The sequence below is a fragment of the Dipodomys merriami genome, unplaced genomic scaffold (assembly GCF_024711535.1).
Source record: "Dipodomys merriami isolate MVZ:Mamm:240054 unplaced genomic scaffold, mDipMer1.0.p SCAF_48, whole genome shotgun sequence".
In the NCBI taxonomy this organism is placed as follows: domain Eukaryota; kingdom Metazoa; phylum Chordata; class Mammalia; order Rodentia; family Heteromyidae; genus Dipodomys; species Dipodomys merriami.
In genome coordinates, this window is record NW_027206046.1 from 27,729 (window position 1) to 55,477 (window position 27,749).

Consider the following 27,749-nt stretch of genomic DNA (forward strand, 5'->3'; position numbering starts at 1 on the left):
AGCGAGAGAGAGACAGAGAGAGAGACAGAGACAGAGACAGACAGAAAAAGAGACAGAGACACAGAGAAAGAGAGACAGAAACAGAGAGAGACAGAAATAGAGAAAGAGATAGACAAACACAGAAAGACAGACAGGAAGACTGAGAAATCCCTGACAACTCCATTTAGAAAAATGTATATGGATATCTAAGATGTATATCCTATTCTTCCATAATTCACTACATAGTACCACCTCATCCTGATCCACATTTGGCTACTTGGAATCTATTTGGTGTTTCATAAATTATTCCACATGCTCCCATAGAATATAAACAGGCCCACACCTACTCACCATTGGTTTATTATAAATCTGGCCTTTTTGCTTAAATATGTAATATTCCCATTTGTATGTTTTTCTGTTTCCATGGTTTAAAGCTACCATTGCCCACATTTCACATCTACATGTCTTCATCTTTTGTGCCAGTAGTGGAATTTGAACTCAGGGCCTTAAGCTGCTGCTCACTTTTTGTTCCATGCTTAAACATGTAACTTTAACCATGCTATGAGTCCCTGACTTTTGCTGGCTCATTGAATAAGTCTTTCAGATTTGTCTACAGGGGCTGATTTGAAGCTCCATCCTGAGGAAGTATAGGGGATTCTGGAAGCTACAGTTATTGAGATGATCCAGGACACCTGGCATGTCTTTGACCCTCTGTCTTCTATTGATGATGGCTGTTACTGATTTCCTATCTATGTTGTCTAATACTTTTCCCTCAAAGTAATATTTTGGTGGTATTTTGAGGTGAAATATTCTTACATATTTGCACAGAGCAAAATGGGTGTGCATACAGACATGAATTAACTAATGGAAGAAAGTCCCACATACAGAACATTTAGCCTGGCATTTGTCTCAATAGACAGAACAACTGTCAAGGACATCTGGTTTGCCATGTCCTAGAACTTTAGTAATGGCCTGATCACCCCATGCAGGCATGGGTTAGGCTCCTTTCCACTCACAGTGCACTAACAGTTCCCTTCATAGCTAGTAAGTGTTGTTGGACAGCTCCAGGTCACTCTTTTGCCTTTACTCAGGACTCATGTGTCTGGGACATCAGAATGTATAAGAAAACAAACCACAATATTTAGCCTCCATAAATTGTACAACATAAACATATATTTAATAAATTTAGAAGAATAAAAAGAATGCACATTTCACAACAATCAGGACAAAAAGAAAAAGAGAGATAACCCCAGGGAGAGGGGAGGGAAGCTCTAGGTCTAGGCCGGCTTCTAAGTTGCCGTCAAACATAAATTCTGCCTCAGAATCCTCCAAGGGATCTACCTCCTCATGAAAGATTGGAGTTGCTCCTGCAATTGCCGGAGAGGCAGATTCTAATTTCTCTGTTGGAGATTGGCTATGCTGCATCAGGACAGATTTGTCCAGATGTTCAGTGAGGACAGATTCACTTTCCTGAGCTGCACCTAACATTGGGACCTCACTTACTGGTTCCCCTGAACACAGACTGGGGACATTTTCCATCAGCCCCACGTGTGCTACTCCCTCCAGCACACCAGGAGAAGTGCTGATTTGACCCTTTATACGCTGATCTGGGCCGCCTGTGAAAGTCAGAGGAAGACAATCACTATTACTTTCTTCTTTCTTTGGGGTCTCTACAGGTTCAACTCTGTCACATGTGGGGTTCAGAACCAGTGCCTTATCCACAGGAATCACAACCCGTTGGGGCCTCACTGCAAATGCATCCAACCCCTCTACATGCACATGCTTTGTGGAGTCCAGTGATGCCTCCAGATCTCCATCCATCACCATCCCTGACATCACCGAGGGCTTCTTTCTTGGAAGGTCAGGAAAAGCTGCTCTATGGCAGCCAAAACCTGAGAAAGAGAAATCGGTAAAGAAGTTTGACAGTGGTGTCTGGATGTTAACGTGGAGTTAGATTTCCATGAGGCTCTAATGGAGGAAGCTATACAAGTTTACTTTGGACTGAACACTGATGAGAAGGTAAGGTCTTTCCCAAGAGTGGCTAAGCCCAAGTGCTTTCTCCAATAGAACCAACACTGCCTGGCAGAGAGTATCATAAAAAGACATTCTTTTAACCTGGGCAGTAATAAGGGCTCTCAAGCAATTAGCCTCATCCCAGGAGGCCCAGGCGCCATCCCTACTCACAAGCTCTGAAGTGACCACACAGGGACTTCTTCCTCTGTTTCTTGGTCTCTTTCTTCCCGGTCTCCTCCAGCTCATCCAGAAGAATGTGGAGATGGAGGACCAGGTCCGAGGAGAGCATGTGGAGCATGGCATAGTGGGTAAGTTCTTTCACTGGGTGTCGGTTCTGGGGCTCTCGGAAATCTGCAGGATAGCAGTCCATCCACATGGTGAAGATGGAACAAAGGGTGCTGTGGGCAGATTGGTGACAGGAAGAGTGAGTGCCTGCCCTCTCTATCCTGGCCCTCCAATAGCCCCTTTCTGCAAGGACTGCTATATGCACACTTGCATGTTGGGAAGCAGGAGGAGATTCCTGCACGCAGACTGATCTTTACCAGCCACGACTAGAAGCTTCTGAAAGATAATTCTCCAATATTCTCACTGTGATAGGTAACAAGAAGGAACTGATTTTGTACACACAGCCCTCCCTGTCATCCCTGAGAGTCCACAACCACACCACAGCTGTGTTCTCTGCCACCACTCCAATCCCAAGCCTGGGCCCCTAGTGGAAAGCACAAGTGGTGTGCAAATGAGAAATCTTCACTATGAATCAGAAGCCTCAAAGATCCCATTTTTCAAGAAGGGGCCTTTTCTTTGTGCCACAATCCACTTACTTCTTTACTTGTTCATCTTCCTCACAATTGCGGCCCGGGAATCTGTACCTATGGGAGGACAGGAGGAAGTCACCTCTCAGCTTCTCCTTTTCTGCCCACACAGGACACATATGGGATGGGCTCATTCCCAGATTGGAATGGAATCTGACACATAAATAAGTTAGATACAGTTCAGTGAAAATTCTGCTAAGAGACTTATATGCATTGGTCCAAGGTAAATGTGACAGTGCTCATGCCTCTAATCCTAGCTAATCAGGAGCATGAGATCTCAGGTGCACAGTCTGATCAGACATTAGTCAGTAAAAGTCTAAGGACATTAATTTTTAAAAGGTCAGAATTGCACCTGTGGTTCAAATGCTGTAGTGGTAGCTCTCAGCACCAAAGAAACAGCACCAAGACGCTGAGTTTAGGTGGAAGGACTGACACACACACAAAAACATAAAAGCTTCAGGGGTTATAAATATGTAAGCCAACATAATCCCTCCCTGAAATCTCTGAGTTGATTCAAGCCACCAGTTCACCGGCCTCCCACATACCCCAGCCTTTCCTGGGTCTACATTATTTACAGACATCCAATTGCTAATGAAACCTTATTTACTCATGGGAAATGTGATTTCCTAGAACCTCACCTAGGTGAGGACAGAAGTTGTGTGACTCTGGCACATGCCTGTAATCCTAGCCCCTCAGTAATCAAGCTTCTGAAGTTCCAGTAGCTTTTCTGGGAAATGTCCTGGGCAGACCGCTACTAAGTAACTATGCAGGGTATGCACTTTCTTGTCTCATGCCAAGCTCCTGTGAGTACACCCCCATGAAATCAACAGGTTCAGAGGGGTGCCAAGTATTCCACAACTCAGCCAGGAATAGCTGAACAGCCCCAGTTTTGAAGGGGGAACACTCACTTTTTAAACACAATATCCAGCACTTGCTGCATTGTCCCCCACTGTCTATAATTGTGGAGGAAGTTTCCAACATAGAAGAGATCACCTTTCTGGTAGGCAGGGACCAGGTTCATCACCAACATGTCCAGCAGGCCTGCCTCCCGGCTCCATATATCGCATGGCACATTCAGGCTCAGGGCTGACGCATTAGCACACTGAAGCGAGACAAAGAATCAGAAAAAACCATGGAAATGAGAACACTTCCTAATGAGTAATTGTGATAGAGTAGATTGAAAACTATGCAGACAGTATTATCTCAGTAAACCCAAATCACATAAGAAGGTTCTACTGTGGACCAGGTTAGGGTTAAGTAGGTTTTCTATCATGAGTATACCTTGCCTGAGTTGCCTTGTGATTTCCTAGGTTTCTTTCTGGACAAATCTCTGAGATGGTTGGTTCGTGGCTTGCCACTGATCCAGTGTCTACAGCTTTGACTGAGGCACCCATACTGCTCTTGGCTGAGACCAGAGTCTCGAGACCTGCGAATACAGCACAAGAACATGTTTCTGGTTCCTGAGTCACAGGCCAACTGAGCTGGCATGAGCCAACTGTGAGTTACCGTGGCCAGCTATCAGGGTTCCATGTTCTATTCCATTGTGAAGGAGGCAGGGTCACCTGTCAGGGGCCAATGACCTCTGCCGCTTACTCATACAAGAAATATTCCCATCCAGCCAATATTGCAATGTGTACATGTAGACACAGTTAACATCACACCTGGTTTGTCCAATCCTAATCTGCTACTCCTAGGTTCTCACCTTCCAGGACTTGCTCCTAGGTCACATTCATGGCATATCTGTCACTATTCCTCTTATCTGGCTCAAATTATTTTGCCTCTCAGGGCCTTCTGTGACTGCCACATCCTTCTGGCACATATTTTGACATCAACATCCTAGGTCATTGTTTACTTTCTGTGGCCTAATCTGTTTGTCCTTGGAACCCCTCTCTGGTGTCATCTGGAGCCAATGCAAATAGAGATGGGAAACTGAAAGGAATAGTGGAAAACATACATTACATATATAATCAGCCTTTATTACAGGTGTCTATGTTTTTGGCCATTTCTGTGGCTTCACTTCAGCCTGGGCACTCCCCTGAGCTCTTTTGCTCAAGGCTAGCACTCTACCACTTGAGCCACAGCACCACTTTGGCTTTTTCTGTGTATGTGGTACTGAGGAATTGAACCCAGGTCTTCATGCATGCTAGGAAAGCACTCTACCACTGAGCTACCTTCTCAGCCACAGGTATCCATTTTTGTAAGTGAGAAAATTATTTTTTATACTTGAAATATTTCATGGAGGCAAGCAGAGAAAGAAAGAGCTGCTGCATTGTCTTTTTATGATGACTAGGATTTGTTTTACTATAGCTTTGAAGGAATGTAGTATTTAAGGTAGAAAACTGCTCCTTTACGTCTTACAAGCTAATCATTTAGAGATAGTCATTTGCCTCTGAAGTCTTTGCTTCTGTGTCGCATGATCTATCCTCCTTCCTCAACACAAACGGGAGGAAGAATTTCACATTGCTGAGCTGTTGTCCAGTCTCTGCATAGGAATTGAAAATACAATATTTACTGTGGTTTATGTGGGTGTGTGTGTGTGTGTGTGTGTGTGTGTGTGTGTGTGTGTGTGTGTGAGTGTGTGTGTGTGCATTTCTGATCTTGGACCCTTTGCCTTATCCCTGAGCAATTTTCCTCACAACTAGTGCTTTACAACATGAGACACAGGTCCACTTTGAGCTTTTTGTAGTCAGCTGGAGATGAGAGATTTGTGGAACTTTCCTACCCAGCATGGTCATTGCTCCTCTTCAGCCTCATCTTTCCTCAACTGTGACAATGGCTGTTCAGTTTCTGGATTTCCCATCCAAGCACAGACACAAGCCATCCTCCACTGCACATGTCTCTTTGTGTCCCTTGAGGGGCTCAAGTCTTCTCTCAAAACTTAGTGCCCTGAGGATAGAACCTCTGAAACTCAGAACCAAGTTTCCTGATTAATTGGGATCACAGGCCTGAGCTATATATGAATAGCTCATTACCTGCCATCGCACATTTTTTGGGGGATGGGGGATTGTTTGTTGGGCTCGAACTCTGGGCCTGGACCCGTCACTCAGCTTTTCACCTCAAAGCTAGGGCTTTACCACCTTGAGGCACAGTACCACTTCTGGTTTTCTGGTTCCATATTGGGAGATCAGAGTCTCATGGATGTTCCTGCCTGGCTGACTTTCCACTGTGATCCTCAGATCTCAGCCTCTTGAGTAGCTAGGCTTAGAGGCGTGGGCCACCAGCGTCCAGCACATGACCCCTTTTTGCAATAGCATTTGGTGAATTTAACTATGTTGACTTAAGACAGATATACCTACACAATATATGGGAATCAATGGTATATCACTGAATTCCCCAATAATGTCTTTTACATTAATATTTTGTGAAACAACATATTTGAGACCCATAATATCATATGCTAGTCCTCCTATAAAATACATTCAAATATATGTATTATTATGTAGTATATTATATATTTATATATATTATGTTATATATAATATGTAAGTGATGTATATAGTGAACACAGAAAATAATCCCAATTTTGAAATTTAGCCTTTCCTGTCACAATGTTACCCAAGTCTTCTGTTAGATATGCAGATTTTCATCAACAATCTCCCTCGTTAGTCATTTTTTAGTTCTTGAATAAATGAGTCTTCTTTACCACCAATTGTCTCACACAAAAATGATATGGATCAGTGTCTCTGGCTCAGGCCTGTATTCTTTGCTAGTCAGAGGGCTCAGATCTGAAGATCATGGTTCAAAGCCAGCCAGGTCAGGAAATGCTATCAGATTATCTCTAGCTGTAGCTCAAAGTGGTAGAGTGCTAGCCTTGAGTGAAAGAACTCAGAGACAGTGGCCAGCTTTTAAGTTCAAGCACCACCATTCTGTACACAAGCCCCCTATACGCACACTCTTCACTCAGTCCCTTCCTAAACCCTCTGTCCACTGAACTGGTGATTGACAGACTTTCTGGATTTCCCACTCCAGCATGCCAACCAGACATGTTCCCTCTGCACATGCACCTCTGCCACACTACAGGGCCCCGGCCTCCTCTCAGAATCCTCTGCCCTGGGATAGAGAGCAGATGAAATTCAAGCATTCACAGAACGTGTGCTTCAAGACAGGGAGACTCAGAACTGTTCCTCACCTGGTATACAGAGACACATTGATCTATTTGTGTAGAACAATGCCAACATGGTTAGAATATAAGTTTTTGACTACCACAAACGACTCCATTTTCCAAATACTGTTAAATATTCCCTCAGATTTTCTTAAATGTTACATCAAAGTACATCTATTTACATGTTAGAGGTTGTAGCTTCTGATATAATGAACGGGAAAAGGCAGCCAAAATGACTTCTTACAGAGAAAAATGCCTAGCCCAAGTAAGCTAATATGTGCAGCAAGCTCATTTCCAGACCATTCTCCAAATGCAGGCATGAGTCTCTTATTGTGTCATCTTGATGACTTACAGTCCATATCCACCCTCATGCAGACTTAGAAACTCTTCATGAAAACCCAATGCAAGGAACATCTAAAGAGCATAAAACAGCACCAAATATTTAATTCTAGCTTTTAAAATTTATATGTTCTATATTTGCACAGTGCAGAATTGTTCATTGTTGGCAGAGAGCTTCAAACATCAACACATTTACCCGACTAGCTGGAAAGGGGAAGTTTTCCCTAGTAAGAGGTGGGGGCTTGAGATTCAAGTGAGACAAGTTTTCAAAGACACCTGTTCTGATATCACACAGAGCTTTTGTCTCTCAGCATCAAGGGTCCTATCTCGGCACAGGCTGCATCCTCCACTGCCTGCATTCCTTGTGGCTCCCTCTAGTCACCAGTTCCTTGTAAATCCAGCAGATTTGTTCCCCACATCCAGCACACTCTGCTTCCTCCCAATCAGGCCACATGTGCCCAAGATATTAGACTGGAGGTAAAAAAGACCAGAGTATTTTGTATTCAAGAATTTTACAACATCATGTAAACATGGACATTTTAAAACTGTTAAAACAATAAATAGTAAAACAGGCATTTGTCCAGAGAGGAGGGAGGCAAGATCTAACACACACACACACACAAAAAGATTCCCTGACTGGACACTGTGGATCATGCCTGTACTGCTAGCTAGTCAGGAGTCTAAATGGGAGGATCATGGTTCATAGCCATATCTGGCAAGAAAGTCCTCTTCTGTCCAATTAACCACCAGAAAACTGGAAGGGGAGCTGTGACTCTAAGTTGAAGAGCATTAGCCTTGTGCAAAAAAAGCTCAGAGACAGGTCCCACAACATGAGTTCAAGCTCCACAACAAAACAGAAGAGAGGAAGAGACAGAGAGAGAAAGAGACAGAGAAGAGCGAGCGACAGAGAGACAGAGACAGAGACAGAGGCAGAGACAGAGACAGAGACAGAGAGAAGCAGAGACAGAGACAGAGACAGAGACAGAGAGAAGCAGAGACAGAGACAGAGACAGAAAGACAAACACAAGAAAACAGACAGGAAGACTGAGAAATCCCTTACCACTCCAATTAGAAAGTGAATATGGATATCTAAGATGTATTTCCTATTCTTCCACAGTTCACTACATAGTACCACATCATCCTGATCCACATTTGGCTAACTAGAATCTATTTGGAGTTTCATAAATCATTCTACACGCTCCCATAGAACATGAACAGGCCCACACCTACTCACCAATGGTTTGTAAGTCTGGCTCTTTTGCTTAAATATGTAATTTTCCCATTCGTATGTTTTTCTGTTTCCATGGTTTAAAGCTACCATTGCCCCCATTTCATGTCTAGATGTCTTCATCTTTTGTGCCAGTAGTGGAATTTGAATTCAGGACATTGAGCTCTTGCTTACTTTTTGTTCCATTCTGAAACATGTAACTTCAGCCATGTTAGCAGTTCCTGACTTTTGCTGGCTCATTGGATAAGTCTTTCAGATTTGTCTACAGGGGCTGACTTGAAGCTCCATCCTGAGGAAGTATAGAGCACTCTTGAAACTAGAATTATTGAGATGGGCCAGGATACCTGGCATGTCTTTGTCCCTCTGACTAAGTTTTCTTTCTTCTATTGATGATGGCTTTTACCTATTTCCCATGTATTTTGTCAAATACTTTTCCTGCAAAGTAGCTTTTTGACGTTATTTTGAGGTGAAATGTTCTTACATATTTGCACAGAGCAAAATGGGGGTGCTTACTGACTTGACTTCACTAATAGAAGAAAGTCCCCCATTTAGTACATTTAGTCTGACAGAACAACTTTCAAGGACATCTGGTTTGCTATGTCCTAGAGCTTTAGTAGTGGCCTGATCACCCCATGCAAGCATGGGTTGGGTTCCTTAACCCTCACAGTTCACTGAACACTTCCCTCTATAGCCAGTTAGTGCTCTTGGACAGCTCCAGGTCACTCTGTCTTTTGCCCTTACTAAGGACACATGTGTCTGGGACATCAGAATGTACATTAAAAAACCCACAGTATTTAGGATACATAAATTGTACAACATAAACATACATGTTAATAAATTTAGAAGAATAAAAAGAATGAACATTTTACAACAATCAGGACAAAAAGAAAAAGAGAGATATCCCCAGGGAGAGGGGAGGGAAGCTCTAAGTCTACGCCGACTTCTAAGTTGTCTTCAGACATAAATTTTAACTCAGAATCCTCCAAGGGATCTACCTCCTCAGGAAAGATAGGATTTGCTCCTGGAGTTCAGAGAGAGGCAGATTCTAATTTCTCAGTTGGAGATTGGCTCTCCTGCAGCAGGACAGATTTGTCCAGATGTTCTGTGAGGACAGATTCACTTTCCGGAGCTTAATCTAACGTTTGGACCTCACTCATTGCTTCCCCTGAACACAGACTGGGGACATTTTCCATCAGCCCGACCTGTGCTACTCCCTCCAGCACACCTGGAGGACTGCTGATTTGACCCCTTTTGAGCTGATCTGGGCCGCCTGTGAAAGTCAGAGGAAGACAATCACTATTACCTCCTTCTTTCTTTGGGGTCCTACAGGTTCATCTCTGTCGCATATAGGGTTCAGAACCAGTGTCTTATCCACAGGACTCACAACCCGTTGGGGCCTCACTGTAAATGCATGCAACCCCTCTACATGCACATGCTTTGTGGAGTCCAGTGATGGCTCCAGATCTCCATCCATCAACATCCCTGACATCACCGAGGGCTTCTTTCTTGGCAGGTCAGGAGAAGCTACTCTATGGCGGCCAAAGAGAAATAGGTAAAGGAGTTTGACAGTGGTCTCTGGATGTTAAGGTAGAGTTCAATTTGCATGAGGCTCTAATGGAGGAAGCTGTACAAGTTTATTTTGGACTGAATACTGATGAGAAGGTAAGGTATTTCCAAAGAGTGGCTAAGCTAAACTCCTTTCACCAATAGAACAAACATTGCATGGCCCAGAGTATCATACAAAGATATTCTTACAACCTGGGGGATAATAAGGGCTCTCAGGCAATTAGGACCATCCCTAGAGGCCCAGGCGCCATCCCTACTCACACGCTCTGAGGTGACCACACAGGGACTTCTTCCTCTGTTTCTTGGTCCCTTTCTTCCCAGTCTCCTCCAGCTCATCCAGAAGAATGTGGAGGTGGAGGACCAGATCTGAGGAGGGCATGTGGAGCATGGCATAGTGGGTAAGTTCTTTCACCGGGTGTCGGTTCTGGGGCTCTCGGAAATCTGCAGGATAGCAGTCCATCCACATGGTGAAGATGGAACAAAGGGTGCTGTGGGCAGATTGGTGACAAGAAGAGTGAGTGCCTGCCCTCCCTATCTTGGGCCTCCCATAGCCTCTTTCTGCAAGGACTGCTATATGCACACTTGCATGCTGGAAAGCAGGAGGAGACTACTGCAGGCCAGATAATTTTCACCACCCACATCTAGAAGCTTCTGAAAGATAATTCTCCCATATTCTCACTGTGATAGGTAACAAGAAGGAACTGATTTTGTACACACAGCCCTCCCTGTCATCCCTGAGAGTCCACAACCACACCACAGCTGTGTCCTCTGCCACCACTCCAATCCCAAGCCTCTGCGCCTAGTGGAAAGCACAAGTGGTGTGCAAAGGAGAAATCTTTAGTTGGATTCAGAAGACTCAAAGATACCATTTTGCAAGAAGGGGCCTTTTCTTTGTGCCACAGTCCACTTACTTCTTTACTTGTTCATCTTCCTCGGAGTTACGGCCCGGGAATCTGTACCTATGGGAGCACAGGAGGAAGTCACCTCTCAGCTCCTCCTTTTCTGCCCACACAGGACACATATGGGATGGGCTCATTCCCAGACAGGAATGGAATCTGACACATAAACAAGTGAGATATGTCTATACAGTTCAGTGAAAATTCTTCTATGAGAGGTATATTCATTTGATCCAAGGAAAATGTGCCAGTGGCTAATACCTCAAATTCTCGCTCATCAGGAACATGAGATCTCAGGTGCACAGTCTGATCAGACATTAGTCAGTAAAAGTCTAAAGAAACTAATTTTTGAAGACCAGAATAGCACCTATGGTTCAAATGCTGTAGTGCTATCTCTGAGCACCAAAGAAACAGCCCTGAGTTCAGGTTGCAGGACTGGCACACACACAAAATCATAAAAGCTTCAGGGGTTATAAATATGTAAAGCCAACATAATCCCTCCCTGAGGTCTCTGAGGTGATTCAGCCTCCAGTTCACCTGCCTTCCCCACACCCCAGCCTTTCCTGTGTCTACATTATTCACAGACATCCAATTCCCAATGAAACCTTATTTACTCATGGGAAATGTGATTTCCTAGAACCTCACCTAGGTGAGGGCAGAAGTTGGGTGCCAGTGGCACATGCCTGCAATAACAGCCCCTCAGTAAGCAAGCTTCTGAGGTTCCAGTAGCTTTTCTGGGAAATGTCCTGGGCAGACCATACTAAGAAAGTAGGCAGGGGGTGCACTTCTTTGTCTCATGCCAAGCTCCTGTGAGAAGACCCCCATGAAATCAACAGGTTCAGAGGGGTGCCAAGTATTCCACAACTCAGCAAGGAGGGGCTGAACGGACCAAGATGCGAAGGAATGGGGAGCACTCACTTTTTAAACACAATATCCAGTACTTGCTCCATTGTCCCCCACTGTCTATAATTGTGGAGGAAGTTTCCAACATAGAAGAGATCGCCTTTCTGGTAGGCAGGGACCAGGTTCATCACCAGCATGTCCAGCAGGCCTGCCTCCGGGCTCCATATATTGTGTGGCACATTCAGGGTCAGGCCTGACTCATTGGCACACTAAGGTTGGTAAAAGAATCAGAAAAAATGATGGAAAGGAGAACACTTCCAAATGAGTAATTGTGATAGAGTGGATTGAAATCTATGCAGAAAGCATTATCTCAGTATAGACAAATCACCTAAGAAGGTTCTCCTGTGGACTGCATGAAGCCCTGGGTTTGATTACTCAGTATCACATAAACAGAAAAAGTCTGAAGTGGTGCTGTGGCTCAAGTGGTAGAGGGCTAGCCTTGAGCAAAAGAGGCTCAGGGACAATGCCCAGGCCCTGAGTTCAAGCCCCCAGGACCAGCAAAAAAGAAGAAAAAAATCAAGGGCTGATGACAATAGCACCTCCCTGTGAGAATACAAGATTCTTTCCAACCCTCCTAGATGGGGAGAAAGTAAGTCACAAGTGAAAAGAGGGCAGTGAAAAGAGGAAGGTCAGGAGGGAATTTTTAATGCATTACCTGTCTTAATGACTTTTGGGATAGGATCGATTTCTTCATCTACAATGAATGGCTCTGGCCTGGGGAAGACCTGGACGTCAGCGGTCAGGTGGCCACACTTGAGCACAGCATGGAAAGGCATATATGCCAGGTCTATCAGCTTTCTAGAAGATGATCATGACTTGTTAAGGGAGGAAGAGTTCACATGTGGTACACATAAAAGGACTGTACACATGAAAGTAACATTTCAAGATGTAAAGTTGGTTAAACCTTCGCACTGATTCCAAAACTAAATCTACTTGTGAAACGGAAAACATTTTGATGTTTTTAAAGAGGAAATTTCAATTGAGAGAGAAACCCCAGAGCAAGTTAAACTTGGGAACAGCTGAGTCTTTTTAAAGCATGACCACCTTATTTTACCTGAGAAACCGGCAACTTTGGGAAAATGGACTCACCACTGTTAGAAATAATACAGTAACTGAGAGGTCGCCGAAATAGCTCAGTTGGGAGAACGTTAGACTGAAGAAATAATACAGTAACTGTTCTTCTTGGTTGTCAAATGATAATATCAGATTGTAAAGAAGCCCCCACCCCCGACCCCTCAAAAAACAACTTTAAGGCATATACTCACCCAAACATAGACTGCACGTTTCTCAAGCACAGGGGGCCATCAATAGTAAAAATTTGCCGTTCACCATTGTTGAAGTCTATGAGACGTTCAAGGCATTCCAGGAAATCGGTGCTCTGAAGCTACAAAGCAAGAGAGGACACCTTTAAAGTAGAACAAATCACCACATCACTACCAGCACACCAAGGCCACAGCCACTGTAACAAAATGGGCAATAAACGGTTTGTTTGGTTTGTTCTTTTGGTTCTGGTACTGGGGGTTAAACTCAAGGCCTTACACTTTTTTTTTTGTCAGGTGCAGGGCTTTAACTCAGGGCTTGAATGTTGTCCCTGAGCCTCTATGTATTCAAAGCTAGTGCTCTACCACTTCAGCCTAGAGCTACTTCCAGTTTTTTTGAGTCGTTAATTGGAGATAAGAGTCTCAAGTCTCAAGTGGAGCCACAGCTCCACTTCCAGTTTTTTTGGTAGTTTTGGTAGATAAGAGTCTCATGGACTTTCCTGCCCAGGCTGGCTTTGAACCATGATCTTCAGATCTCAGCCTCCTGAGTAGCTAGGATTACGGGTGTTGAGTCCATGAGATGATTTTCTTAACAGTCAATATCAGAAGGAAGTAACTACAGGGGCTGGGAAGGTGGCTCAGTGGTAGAGCGATTGCCTTGCATGCATGAGGCCCTGGGTTCGATTCCTCAGCACCACATAAGCAAAAAGAAAAAAGCCGGAAGTGGTGCTGTGGCTCAAGTGGTAGAGCGCTAGCCTTGAGCTGAAGAGCTGAGGGACAGCGCCCAGGCCCAGAGTTTAGGCCACACGACCGCACCCCCCCCCAAAAAAAAATACAAATAAAGAAGGAAGGAACACAACAATTGTTCTGTGTGTGTGCCAGTTCCTGGGCTCAATTCCAGAGCCTAGGTGTTGTCCTTGAGCTTTTTGCTCAAGGCTAGCACTCTACCACTTGAGCCACAACTCCACTTCCAGATTTTTTTGTAGTTTAGTGGAGATACTGAGTCTCATGGACTTTCTTACCTCAACTACTGCAATCTGCTTCAAGGTTACAAGAGGTACTTTATTCATAAGTAGTTCTGCAGATTCTCAGGAGACCACAGTTAGTAGCCATACAGCATCTTCCCTACAACCTGATCCTGACATGGTTTGGCAAGAGCCATCAATTATCAGCATTTTATAGAGAGAAAAACTGAGGTAAAGTGAAATAATTCCTGACTCAATGGGAAAAGCAGGAAGTATTTAATAAAACACATCAGAAGCCAGGTGCTGGTGGCTCATGCCTGTAATCCTAGCTACTCAGGAGGTTGAGAGCTGAGGATGGCAGTTTGAAGCCAAGCCTGAGTAGTAAAATCTGTGAGATCTTCAGCTCCACTAAACTACCAAAAAAGCCAGAAGTGGAGCTGTGGCTCAAAATGGTAGAGTGCTAGTCTTGAGCAAAAAGCTCAGGGACAGCATCCAGGCTTTGATTTTAAGCCCCAATACCAGCACCACAACAAACAAACAAAAAAACCTATGTTCCCCCGTTCCAAACCCTCCTCCCCAAAACAGAAAAAACCTAAAGTATACCTCTGTCAACATTTCTGGAAGAACGGACAAAACAAAAAGACCATCTCAACCCTTCATGGTCATCAGCAGAATGGGCATCTCCAGCTATACTCTCGGAGAGGTGAGTGTTGTTATGTCAAAGAGCATGTGAAATCAAGTGTTTTCAAAGCTAAATGTTATACCGTACGCAAGAGTGTTCATTGAATATACTGAAAAATAAACCAAGCCCTGGGATTTACCTAAACCATCTACAAAGCAGTTAGCAGAAGGCATTACCTCTTCCAGGTTTGCCATGCACATGATGTATAACTTAGACGGGAAAGGGAAAGGCAGCGGGAACCTGTTGCTGTCGCTCCTTTGATTGTGTGTCACTAGGGAACGTCGCAGGGACCCTCTACCAATGCCAAGACAGCCGTCCCTCACCAGAAGGACCTGTGTGCAGAGGACAAGTATCCATTAGCCACATGCCCAACAGCTCCACCCAGGTTTGCTTTCACTGCCACAGGAATGTGCAGGGAGCTTTGTGGGGTGATGGGTATGTTCTGGGTCTTAATTGTAGTAAGGATATACATACATGCTTCCATTTGTGAAAATCTAGCAAACTGTGTGATTTATTTGTTTGTGTATGTGCCGGTCATGGGGCTTGACCTCAGGCCCTGGGCTCTATTTGTGAACTATTTTGCTCAAGACTGGTGTTCTTCCACTAGAGCCACACCTCTACTTTTGCCTTTTTACTGGTTAGCTGGAGATAAAAGTCTCACAGACTTTCTTGCCCAGGCTAGCATCAAACCATGAGCTTCAGATCTCTGCCTCTTGAGTAGGTAGGATTACAAGCATGAGCCCCTGATGCCTGGCTTATTTTTTTTAATTGTCTTTATTTTCTCTTGTCAGTCATGGTACTTGAACTCAGGGCCTGGGTGCTATCCCTGAGCTCTTTTTGCTCAAGGCTAGCATTCTACCACTTTGAGTCACAATTGCACTTCTGGTTTTCTGATGGTTAATTAGAGATAAGAGCTTCATAGACTTTCTTGCTCGGCTAACTTTGAACCTGGATCCTCAGATCTCAGCCTTCTAAGTAACTTGGATTATACATGTGAGCCACTAGCCCCCAGCTAAAATTATCTTTTAACTAGTTATACCACAGGGTTTTAATTCAACATCAATTGATATGTAGAATACACTTTGATCAGTGTCAACCTTTCTATCATTTTTCCATGTACTCCAAACTTATCCATCTGAAGTTTTCTAGTCCCAGTTTCAATACGTACATTGAATATTATGACTGTTTTTGTCCACCATTCTTTCTCTCTCTCTCTGCTCTCCTTAACATCCATCCTCATAGACAAGACCAAATCATGTATTTTGAATTTATGCATTTAAGACAAAAATGCAGGTACTAGAGCTTGAACTCAGGGCCTGGGTACTGTCCCTTAGCTTTTTCTGCTCAAGGCTAGCACTCTCCCATTTGGCCCACAATTCTACTACCAACTTTTTAGTGTTTAACTGGAGATGAGAGTTTCATCTTTCCTGCCTGGGTTGGCTTTCAATGGAGATCCGCAAATCTAGTCTTCTGAGTAGCTAGGATTACAGGCGTGAGCCACTGGTGTCCCACAAGAGCAAGTCTTTATGATACTCTTCACTTTTTAGACAACTCAGTTGAGATGGTTAGAAATTTGCTGAATAACTGCTACACTGAGATAATGAAGAATAGACACTCTTGTTCCGTGTTTACAATTCTACCACACAAAATTATAATCCGTCCTTCAGTGAATAGTTATAAATTCTACTGTGAGCCTTTTGTCTTTCTATAAACAATATAAATTTTCAGTACATCAATTTACCAGGAAAATACTTTCCTCGAGGCATAGGTCTGCTTTCTGAACACATTAGTATGACGTAAATTCGTGTGATACGATTACAGTGATTTAATGCCTTCTTTAAAAACTGTACAAATAGTGTAAAATGTAGTTTGTGGAGTTATAACGTAGGCGGTTAGAGCCTGAGGAAAATCAACACTACAGTGGTTAATGATTTGTATGTTTTGCACATGTGCTCATGCATGTGTACATGCACTCCTAGTAGCTTAACCTCAGGGTCTGGGTGTTGTCCCTGAGTCTCTCTGTGCTCAAGGCTAGCACTCTACCACTTGAGCCACAGCACCACTTCTGGCTTTTTCTGTTGATGTGGTATTGAGGAATCGTCCCCAGGGCTTCATGCAGCCTAGGCAAGCACTCTTCCACTAAACCACATTTCCTAGCCCTTTTTTAGCTTTTTCATTCAAGGCTAGTGCTCCATCACTTGAGCCACAGCTCCACATCTGGCTTTTTGCTACTTAACTGGAGACAAGTGTCTCACGGACTTTCTAGCCTCAGCTAGCTTCAAACTGAGATCCACAGATCTCAGCCTCTTGAATACCTAAGATTTACAGGCCAGTTTGGGGGGTCTATATTTTCTCTTCCTTTTTTCTTTCTTGCTGGTGCCAGTCCTAAAGCTTGAACTCAGACCCTGTGCATTGTCCCTGAGCTTTTTTGGCTCAAGGCTACCACTCTACCACTTGAGTCATAACTCTACTTTTTTTTTTTTCTTTTTGGGTTAATTGGAGATAAGAGGCTCATATACTTTCCTGCCTGGACTGGCTTTGACCAGCAATCTTTGAATTTCAGCCTCCTTAGTAGCTAGGGTTACAGGTGTGAGCCACTAGTGCCTGGCTCGTTAATGATATTAACTAAGGACATTGAAAAAAAACTAAGCATTACCTGGCAAGGGATAGTACCACCCCATTCTTGCTTAACAATGTTACAGACACCAACCAGTGCGGACTCTAAGCATGCCTTGTCGTAATCGTCCATGTTACTCAGTGCTTCCTTATTGGGCGAGAAAAAAATTGCTCATTATTCTCTGCTGTTTTGTTATTAGAAACAACATAAACTGTACGAAGTCTGAGTATCATACAGCGAACACTGAGTTTCTGTAAGCCCCAAAGCATAGGTTCCAGAAAACACACACACACACACACACACACACACACACACACACACACAGACACACACACACACACAGACACACACACACACACACACACACACACACACACACACACACACACACACATACACACACACAAACACAGCAAAACAGACTTCCTCAACTGTAAAGGACAATGAAATAAGCTTGAAGTAATGACCAAAATGTATGGACCATTAACCATAATCTCCTAAACACATTCTGTGCACTTTACATGGATTTAATCATCCTACCATTGTTCACTCTACTTTTAAATGAGGAATTTTTTTTGCATGGGAGGGCCGGTCATAGGGCCTGAACTCTTATCTCCAATAAACCACCAGAAAACCAGAAGTGGCGCTGTAGCTCAAGTGGTAGAGCACTAGCCTTGAGCTGAAGAACTGAGGAACAGTGCTCAGGCCCAGAGTTCAAGGCTCACGACAGACAACAACAAAAAAATTACTAAGAATTCAAACTGCATTAATCCTGCATTTCCAAATCGCCCAACAATTATTTAATTGCTCAGTTTAATTTCAGAAACACTTATTGTCTACTCACTGGCCAAGACACTGTGCTAAGAACTATAGGAGATATTAATGGTTTAAAGACATCTGGCTAGCTCATAGAACTCATAAATATTATAGATCATGACAGACAACTTGCCCCATGAAATTAAAATGTGTTTGGGATTTTAACTAAGCATCACTATCTCGAAATACAGTGAAATTTGGAAAATTATGTAATCACAATAAAGAATTTGAAAAAAAAATAAAGACATCTGGCTTATCTCAGAAAAATATCTTTGGAAGACAATACCTATTAAGATTTTAAAATGACAACATTGAGCTGGGTACTAGTAGCTCATTCCTGTAATCCTAGCTACTCAGGAGGCTGAGATCTAACGACATTTGACACCACCTTGGGCAGGAAAGTCCATGAGACTCTTATCTCAATCAACCAGCAAAAAAGTTGGAAGTGGAGCTATGGCTCAAGTGGTAGAGTGCCAACCTTGAGCAAAAATTTCAAGGATAACGCCCAGGTCCTGAATTCAAGCCCCAGGATGGAAAAAAGGAAGAAAAAGATAAAAAATAATATCTTGGCATCTATAAATGAATACTATCTGTTGGAAAGTAAGCATCATTCTGAACTTTCTAGAAGAAATTTTGTGTGTGTGTGTGTGTCTTTTAATAAGGGCTATTTTTCATTACCTTAAAATTGTATGAGAAAGTAGAAAACAGCAGAATGGCAAAAAATGTTGAATTTAGGGACTGAAGCATGGTATGCTGAAATCTTCACCTTTCCTAAGAATTCCAGAAAATGGACCTTGACCTTTCTCTGCTTATGTGGTGCTGAGGAATCCAACCCAGGGCCTCATGAATGCGAGGCAAGCACTTTACCAGTCAGCCACCTTCCCAGCACCCATGACCACTTTCTCTACCTCATAGCTTTACAAAAGAAAGGCCTAGGACCTATTGGTTATGAATTATGCTTTATAGCTGTGCATATTAAGTGCCTGTATATTTAGTATTAAATAATTCTAAGGTCTAAAATCAGTACACTATTATCATACTGCTTTCTTTCCAATGAACTTGGGTCTTTATTCCTTTTTGTACCTGCAGGGTGTTATAATCTCTTGTGAAGGGGACCATCAGCTCCCAAAGCGATGAGAAAACCACTAATCCTGTGAATTCAAGCTTGTAGTTTGTGGCCATGTGCTCAAACAGCATTGTCAACCCATGGGCTGCAAGGTGCTTCCGCTGGTATTCCTCAGACCCCTCGATTGACACAGGCCGAGTCATGGAGAGGGACACGTCCATCACCACCACTGTTGGCATGGTGAACAGAATCCAAGCGAGCCCAGTCAGAATGCAGACAACAAGCTACAAATAGTGAAATGCTGTGGGGAAAAAAAAAGAAGTGTCACAGAAGGAAAGCAGTATCTTTTCACCATAACTGTAACCAATTTTCCAGAAATAAGGCAAGGTGACCCCTATATAGGTCAATCTGCAGAGAATTCTGGGAGAAAGAAGACAGCAGCCTAATTCACTGGGAAGACCACTCCCAGACACACTCAAAACACACTATCTACACCTGTGAATCAAGGGCTACCTTATTACCAGTGGGAAAAAGCATTAAAGGTAGGCCTTACTTCCAACTTTCAATTTTTATATAAAATATGTATTTATTTATATAAATATACATATATACATACATATATACATTTATGTACATATACATATATAGAGGGGGGAAGAGAGAGATACACACACACACACACACACACACACACACACACACACACACACACACACACACACACACTATAGCTTAATGCTGGTGGCCTGTAATACTAGATACTCAGGAAGCTAAGGTCAGAGGCTTTCACTTTGGAGCCAGTCTGCTCATCAGTCATGAACCAGCAAGTTGAGGGAAAGCATGAAGCCCTGAATACAAGCCCCAATAGCAGCCTCGAAGTAAAATTAAATATATATATAAATAAAATGTAATTTGGCTCCTGTGAACCACTATGTTCTAAGTTTCCAACAGCTCCCTTATAATTTGAATTTTAGAATTTCACACATCCGTGCTTGGGCATTGTACCAGCAAGCAGTCTGGCTATTGTTAAACATTTTGAAGTGAATTCCAAAAAACAAACAGTGAACATTAACCTTGTATAATGTTTTCACATCTACCTAAAGTCTTCCACAATTGTATAGGACACAAGCAATGTGAGTATGAAGTTGTACGAAGTATACACATATAGTCCTGTAACCCACTTTCCTTAGTTATGTATTTTTTTTTTTAGCTGGGTCATTTATTTGTAACTACAAGCTATTTCATTGTGTCAACAGACTACAGTTTCTCTCTCCTTTCCTTCCCTTTCCCCTTTCCCCTTCTTTCCTTTCCTTTCCGTGACAGAGCTTGAACTCAGGGCCTGGCGCTGTCCCTGAGCTTTTTCACTCAAGCCTAGAGTTCTACCACTTTGAGCCATAGCCACTCTTCTGGTTTTCTGGTACTTCATTGGAGATGAGTCTCACAGACCTTCCGGCCTGGGCTAACTTTGAACCTTGATCATGAGATCTCAGCCTCCTGAGTAGTTAGGATTACAAGTGTGAGCCACCGGCGCCAAGCTCCAGGGCTGGCTTTTAACTGCTTTTAACTCTTCAGATCTCAGCCTCCTAAGTAGCTAGGATTATAGGCTTGAGATACTGGTGCCCAGCACAGTATAGTTTCTTAACAGAGGATCAACAAATTGTATCCACATTAGTGGGTCTCTGTATTTCTTATTTCTTTATTTTTGTGCATAGAATTTTTTTAAATTTTGTGAGTGTGCCAGTATTAAGATGGGAATCTCTAGGATTCCATCTGGGTTGGATTTGAGATGTGATCCTCTAAGTCTCAGCTTGCTAAGTAACTAGAATTAAACCTGACTGAAAACAATGTTTTAAACAGGGGGTTAGGAACACAGGTTAAACAGCAAAAGCGTTTTTTTTTTAAACCTCATAATAGACATAGATATGTTTCAAATAGGAGTTCAGATTTCCACATCAATAGACTAACCAGAAAAAAAATTCACTCCTGAGAAGTCCCAAATATTTAACTACTTTGATAGACAAATTTAAATTTGTCTCCCTCATCTCTGCCTATTAAAGTTGTTTGTTCAACATAACCCTGTTAAAAATGTCGTAGCAGCACCGCTGCTTCGCTCTTCAGTCATGTTCTCTCTGTGTGTGACAGAACACGGTGTTGGATGGATGCTTGAAGAAAAGTGATTGAAGCGTCTAAGCAGCTCTACAGAACACCATGCAGCTAAGGCCTGCATCAGCGGCTCACGTCGGTAATCAACAGGAGGCTGAGAGGTGAAGATGGTGGTTCGAAGCTAGCCCTGCCAGGAATCCTAGTCCTTGAGACTTTCTTTTTTTTTAATCTCCATTAACCTACCAAAGAACACGGGATGCGCAAGTGTGGCTCCAGTGGTAGGGCGCTAGCCTTGAGCTCAGGGACGGGCTCAGGCCCTGAGTTCAAGGCCCCAGAACCAGCGCTAGAACAAAACCAAACCCCTCAGGGGGCGAGCCTCAAAGCGTGGGCCTCGTCTGAGTGTCGCAGCCGCCGCGGAGGCCGCAGCTACCTGTCAGCCTTCTCCCGGGCAGACGTCTGGCTGCAAATGTGCTTCCATACGGACGGCGACGGGAGGTGCCCTCCCCCCCCCCCAAACAACCGACCACCAAGCTCTAAAATCAGTGAAAAGAATCCGAGACCGGGAAGTCCCTCCTGAGGAAAGCGGGGAGAGAGGGGCCTAAAACGGGGCGAAACGTGGCTGTTCACACAGCGCTCGGCAGTCCCGGGTCGCGGAGCGCAGGGACCCCGGGAATGGCGCCCCAGAGCCGGCGCGGGGAGGCCGCGATGGCCGGGCGCTGGGCCTGCGCGGCTCTTCTCACCTCACCCTTCGCCTGTATCCCTACAACCGATGAAACGCGACCCTCAGGCCGCCGCCGCCTCCACTCACCCCAAGCCCATCGCCGGCCACAGTCCGTCCGCTTCAACTTTCCGCCCGGGCGACACAACCGGAACTATAAGGGCCGCGGGACCACAGGGAGCCCAGCACCATCGGCGTCGGGAGAGGAGCAGACCCGGCTTCCGGGGCAGGAGGGGCGGGAGGGGCGGGACTTCAGGCTGGGCGGCGAGGGGCGGGGCTGTGGCTCGGCTGGGCCACTAGGGAAGGCGTCCTCCCCAGCTCCTCTCCGTGGGGTGGGTGGGGGCGGGGTTAGGGGCGGGGTGGAGAGGCCCCACCCTCTTCCTCCCACAGCCCTGGGAACACAAAGCCCTCTGGAAGGCCTTAGACACTACTTTATTTTATCTAGTGACACAGGACTCAGGTCACCAGAAAATTGGAAGGGGAGCTGTGACTCAAAGTAGAAGAGCATTAGCCTTGGGAAAAAAGGGCTCATGAGTTAAAGCTCCACGACCAAACAGACAGACAGACAGACAGACAGAGAAATCCCTCATAACTCCATTCAGAAAATGTATCTGGATATCTAAGATGTTTTTCCTATTCTTTCACAATTAACTACATAGTACCACATCATCCTGATCCGCATTTGGCTAGCTGGAATCTATTTGGTGTTTTATACATCATTCCACATGCTCCCATAGAACATGAACAGCCACACCCCCACTCACCAATGGGTTATTCTACAGTTAAGCCAATAATATCTCCATACCATCTCCATGGTCAGCTTCATCATCTTTTCAAGTATAGCTGTATAAGGTTTCAATAATGCACACATGGACCACCCACTACTAAACCATTTGCATAAATATAAAATGTTTTGATTCATGAAGAAAAAAAAATCTGCTTTGCTTTAACAAATATATTCTAAATGGTCCTTATCTGCAGAGCATTTTTGAAGAAAAAAACGCAGAATGGAACCATGAAACTCAGAATATACAATGACTAGGAATTATCTCACCTAACTAAAAAGAAATAAACCCTACCTTTAAACATACCTTTAAACTCATTAAGCCCTTGAGAAATAAATGTGTGCAAACTGCATAGGTTCTTCGGCATGTCGGCACTGGCCTTAGCATTATTGCTGAGCTTTTCTGCTCAAGGCTAGCATCTACCCATTGAGCCAAACATCACTGGTCCTTCAGATACATGGGATTAACATTATAGGGTGTTTCACAAAAGACAGGTACACAAAGTCTCAACAGAGGCTCATTTTAGTGATTCATTTTAGGGTTCAGGTTGAAGTAGGTGGAGATAGAAAAATAACACTACATGTCCTGATCCCCAAAGAGACAAGACTCAGCCTTAGCATAGCAGCTGTGGTCTGCAAGTTTCTTTGCTGTTTTCTTATTCTTCAGTTGTTTCTGCTCTTGGCTGGTGCTCTGCCACTTGAGGCTGCCCCCAGTTCATTCTTTTTGAGGGTTAATTAGAGATATTTTGAGTTTCTAATATTAAGAGCAATGAATCATTCAAACCCAGTATTGTGCCTATTTGACGAAATTGATGGCCAGGAGTTGATGTGTGTGGGGAAACTACATTTCTTTTTTCTATTTCATATCTGGACCTAATGTATAAGTCTGGCCTTTTTGCTTAACCTAATATGTAATTTTCCCATTTCTATACATCTCTTTTCCCTTGGATTAAAGCTACCATTGCACACATTTCAGGTTTAGATGTCTTTATCTTTTGTGCCAGTAGTGGAGTTTGAACTCAGGGCCTTGAGCTCTTGCTTATTTTCTTGTTCAGTGCTTAAACATACAACTTGAGCCATGCTACAAGTTCCTGATTTTGCTGGCTCAGTCAATGTCTTTCACATTTGTCTATGGGGGTTGATTTGAACCTCCTTCCTGAGGAAGGACAGGGCAGTCTGGAAGACAGAATAATTGCGATGAGCCAGGACACCTGCCATGTCCTCTGAGTAAGTCCCTCTGAGTAAGTGTTCTTTCTTCCACTGATGATGGCTTTTACTTTTCAGTAAACCTAATGCCGATGTATTTTGTCAACTACTTTTCCGCCAAAGGAACTATTTAATGTCATTTTCAGGTGAAATTTACTTACATATTTGCACAAAGCACAATGGGTGTGCATAAACACTTGAATTCACTGTTACAAAAAATTCCTCCATAAATTACATTTGGTCTGACATTTGTCCCAATAGACAGAAAAACTTTCAAGGGCATCTGGTTTGCTATGTCCTAGAATGTTAGTAGTGGCCTGATCACCCCATGCACGCATGGACTGGGTTCCTTGCCATCCCCTGTGTTTTGAGCAGTTCCCTGTATAGCCAGTAAGTTCTCTTGGACAGCTCCCGGTCACTGTGTTTTGCCCCCACTTAGGACCCAAGTGTCTGGGACATCAGATTGTACATTTAAAAACCCACAGTATTTAGGATCCATAAATTGTACAACATAAACATATACCTTTAATAAATTTAGAAGAATAAAAAGAATGAACATTTTACAACAATTAGGACAAAAAGAAAAAGAGAGATATCCCCATGGAGAGGGGAGGGAAGCTCTAAGTCTAGGTCGGCTTCTAAGTTGCCTTCAGGCATAAATTCTACCTCAGAATCCTCTAAGGGATCTACCTCCTCATGAAAGATAGGATTTGCTCCTGGAGTTGAGAGAGTGGCAGATTCTAACTTCCAAGTTGGAGATTGGTTCTGCTGCAGCAGGACAGATTTGTCCAGATGTTCTGGGAGGAGAGATTCACTTTCCTGAACTGCATCTAACGTTGGGACCTCACTCATTGGTTCCCCTGAGCACAGACTGGGGACATTTTCCATCAGCCCCACGTGTGCTACTCCGTCCAGCACCCCAGGAGGAGTGCTGATTTGACCCTTTTTGAGCTGATCTGGACTGACTGTGAAAGTCAGAGGAAGACATTTCATATTATCTTCTTCTTCCTTTGGGGTCCCTCCAGGTTCATGTGTGTCACATGTGCAGTTGGATGCATGCACCCCCTCTACATGCACATGCTTTGTGGAGTCCAGTGATGGCTCCAGATCTCCATCCATCACCATCACTGACATCACCGAAGGCTTCTTTCTCTGGACATCATGAGAAGCTGCTCTATGGAGGCCAAAACCTGAGAAAGAGAAATAGGTAAACGATTTTGACAGTGGTCTCTGAATGCTAAGGTAGAGTTCAATTTCCATGAGGCTCTAATGGACGAAGCTGTACAAGTTTACTTTGGACTGGACACTGATGAGAAGGTAAGGTCTTTCCTAAGAGTGGCTAAGCCCAAGTGCTTTCACCAATAGAACAAACATTGCCTGGCAGAGAGTATCATACAAAGATATTCTTACAACCTGGGGGGTAATAAGGGCTCTCAGGCAATTAGGACCATCCCTAGAGGCCCAGGCGCCATCCCTACTCACACGCTCTGAGGTGACCACACAGGGACTTCTTCCTCTGTTTCTTGGTTTCATTCTTCCCTATCTCCTCCAGCTCATCCAGAAAAATGTGGAGGTGGAGCAGCAGGTCCGAGGAGGGCATGTGGAGCGTGGCATAGTGGGTAAGTTCTTTCACCGGGTGTCTGTTCTGGGGCTCTCGGAAATCAGCACGATAGCAGTCCATCCACATGGTGAAGATGGAACAAAGGCTGCTGTGGGCAGATGGGTGACAAGAAGAGTGAGTGCCTGCCCTCCCTCTCCTGGGCCTCCCATAGCCCCTTTCTGCAAGGCTGCTATATGCACACTTGCATGTTGGGAAGCAGGAGGAGAATCCTGCAAGCAGGTTTATCTTCTCAAGGCACTTCTAGAAGCTTCTGATAGGTAAATCTCCAATATTCACAGTGTGATAGGTAACAAGAAGGAAGTCATTTTGTACACACAGCCCTCCCTGTCATCCCTGAGAGTCCACAACCACACCACAGCTGTGTCCTCTGCCACCACTCTAATCCCAAGCCTCTGCCCCCTAGTGGAAAGCACAAGTGGTGTGCAAAGGAGAAATCTGCACTATGAATCAGAAGCCTCAAAGATACCATTTTGCAAGAAGGGGCCTTTTCTTTGTGCCACAGTCCACTTACTTCTTTACTTGTTCATCTTCCTCGGAGTTACAGCCCGGGAATCTGTACCTATGGGAGCACAGGAGGAAGTCACCTCTCCGCTTCTCCTTTTCTGCCCACACAGGACACATATAGGATGGGCTCATTCCCAGACGGGAATGGAATCTGACACATAAACAAGTGAGATATGTCTATACAGTTCAGTGAAAATTCTTCTATGAGAGGTATATGCATTTGGTCCAAGGAAAATGTGCCAGTGGCTAATACCTCAAATTCTAGCTCATCAGGAACATGAGATCTGAGGTGCACACTCAAATCAGACATTAGTCAGTAAAAGTCTAAAAAACTAATTTTTAAAAGACCAGAATTGCACCTATAGTTCAAAGGCTGTAGTGGTAGCTCTGAGCACCAAAGAAACAGCACTCAGGCCCTGAGTTCAGGTTGCAGGACTGGCACACACACAAAAACATAAAAGCTTCAGGAGTTATATATATGTAAAGCCAATAGAATCCCTCCCTGTGGTCTCTGAGTTGATTCAGCCTCCAGTTCACCCACCTCCCCAACACCCCAGCCTTACCTGGTTCTACATTATTCACAGACATCCAATTGCTAATGAAACCTTATTTACTCATGGGAAATGTGATTTCCTAGAACCTCACCTAGGTGAGGGCAGAAGTTGGGTGCCAGGGGCACATGCCTATAATCCCAGCCCCTCAGTATGCAAGCTTCTGAGGTTCCAGTAGCTTTTCTGGGAATTGTCCTGGGCAGACCGCTACTAAGAAACTACGCAGGGTATGCACTTTTTGTTTCATGCCAAGCTCCTGTGAGTAGACCGCCATGAAGTCAACAGATTCAGAGGGGTGCCAAGTATTCCACAACTCAGCCAGGAATAGCTGAACATCCCTGGTTTTGAAGGGGGAACACTCACTTTTTAAACACAATTTTCTTAATAGAGACCCAGAAACACAACAAATCAAAGAAAGGTTCGACAAATGGGATTGCATGAAATTGCAGAGCTTCTGCATGGCAAAGGACATAGCTAGCAAGATTAATAGAAAGCCCACGAATTGGGAAAAGATCTTCACTAGCCATACAACAGAAAAGGGTCTCATATCTAAAGTATACCTGGAATTCAAAAAATTAAATCCCCCACAACAAATCCTTAAAGAAACAACTGCCCAATAAATAAGTGGGCTAAAGACTTAAAGAGAAACTTCTCTGAAGAAGAAAGAAGTATGACCAATAGGCACCTGAAGAAATGCTCAACCTCTCTAGCCATAAAAGAAATGCAAATCAAAACAATATTGAGATACCACCTCACCCCAGTTAGAATGGCTATAATCAAGAACTCTAATAATAACAAATGCTGGAGGGGATGTGGACAGAAGGGAACATTAGTGCATTGTTGGTGGGACTGTAAACTTGTTCAACCACTTTGGAAAGTAGTATGGAGGTTCCTCAAAAGACTCCACCTAGAGCTCTCCTATGACCCAGCAATCCCCCTTTTTGGCATTTACCTAAATGTTCACAAAAAAGACCACACTAAGGCTATCAGCACGACTATGTTTATTGCAGCCTTATTGA

General features: G+C 43.9%; 3 protein-coding genes across 5 annotated transcripts; all 3 read right to left on the reverse strand.

Moving 5' to 3' along the window:
• Positions 1–1,140: 1,140 nt before the first annotated feature.
• Positions 1,141–6,162, reverse strand: LOC138808854 (uncharacterized). The gene is made up of 5 exons (XM_069995050.1): positions 4,086–6,162; positions 3,713–3,906; positions 2,814–2,861; positions 2,164–2,390; positions 1,141–1,871 (listed from the first exon to the last, which is right to left on the reverse strand). The coding sequence occupies exons 1-5, from the start codon at positions 4,290–4,292 to the stop codon at positions 1,165–1,167; spliced, it is 1,383 nt and encodes a 460-aa protein (XP_069851151.1). The 5' UTR covers positions 4,293–6,162; the 3' UTR covers positions 1,141–1,164.
• Positions 6,163–11,960: 5,798 nt separating this feature from the next.
• Positions 11,961–22,245, reverse strand: LOC138808855 (integrator complex subunit 14-like). 3 transcript variants are annotated; one of them, XM_069995053.1, is made up of 7 exons: positions 22,155–22,245; positions 19,261–19,544; positions 17,401–17,508; positions 14,921–15,076; positions 13,104–13,222; positions 12,494–12,636; positions 11,961–12,047 (listed from the first exon to the last, which is right to left on the reverse strand). In XM_069995053.1, the coding sequence occupies exons 2-7, from the start codon at positions 19,480–19,482 to the stop codon at positions 12,037–12,039; spliced, it is 759 nt and encodes a 252-aa protein (XP_069851154.1). In that variant the 5' UTR covers positions 19,483–19,544; positions 22,155–22,245; the 3' UTR covers positions 11,961–12,036. The 3 variants fall into 3 exon arrangements, with proteins under 3 accessions (XP_069851154.1, XP_069851153.1, XP_069851155.1); XM_069995052.1 differs by lacking the exon at positions 11,961–12,047 and having other exon boundaries at positions 12,118–12,636; XM_069995054.1 differs by lacking the exons at positions 11,961–12,047; positions 17,401–17,508 and having other exon boundaries at positions 12,118–12,636.
• A 2,338-nt stretch (positions 22,246–24,583) lies between these two features.
• LOC138808839 (uncharacterized) lies at positions 24,584–26,767 on the reverse strand. The gene is made up of 4 exons (XM_069995036.1): positions 26,743–26,767; positions 26,187–26,277; positions 25,537–25,763; positions 24,584–25,244 (listed from the first exon to the last, which is right to left on the reverse strand). Exons 1-4 carry the CDS (start codon positions 26,765–26,767, stop codon positions 24,589–24,591), a joined length of 999 nt encoding a protein of 332 aa, XP_069851137.1. The 3' UTR covers positions 24,584–24,588.
• Positions 26,768–27,749: the final 982 nt, after the last annotated feature.

Excerpts from the sequence above, each read along its gene's own strand:
- LOC138808854 (XM_069995050.1), bottom strand. The coding sequence starts at position 4,292 with ATGCCAGCTCAGTTGGCCTGTGACTCAGGAACCAGAAACATGTTCTTG. Across the intron at positions 3,907-4,085 it reads CACAAGGCAACTCAGGCAAG|TGTGCTAATGCGTCAGCCCT; the intron begins GTATACTCATGA and ends GTCTCGCTTCAG. Across the intron at positions 1,872-2,163 it reads GTGTGGTCACTTCAGAGCTT|GTTTTGGCTGCCATAGAGCA; the intron begins GTGAGTAGGGAT and ends TCTCTTTCTCAG.
- LOC138808855 (XM_069995052.1), bottom strand. The coding sequence starts at position 19,482 with ATGCCAACAGTGGTGGTGATGGACGTGTCCCTCTCCATGACTCGGCCT. Across the intron at positions 17,509-19,260 it reads GAGATTATAACACCCTGCAG|GAAGCACTGAGTAACATGGA; the intron begins GTACAAAAAGGA and ends TCGCCCAATAAG. Across the intron at positions 15,077-17,400 it reads GTGGTACTATCCCTTGCCAG|GTCCTTCTGGTGAGGGACGG; the intron begins GTAATGCTTAGT and ends CTCTGCACACAG.
- LOC138808839 (XM_069995036.1), bottom strand. The coding sequence starts at position 26,767 with ATGTCTGTGAATAATGTAGAACCAG. Across the intron at positions 26,278-26,742 it reads TGTGAATAATGTAGAACCAG|AAAAGGAGAAGCGGAGAGGT; the intron begins GTAAGGCTGGGG and ends CTGTGTGGGCAG. Across the intron at positions 25,764-26,186 it reads GAAGATGAACAAGTAAAGAA|CAGCCTTTGTTCCATCTTCA; the intron begins GTAAGTGGACTG and ends ATCTGCCCACAG.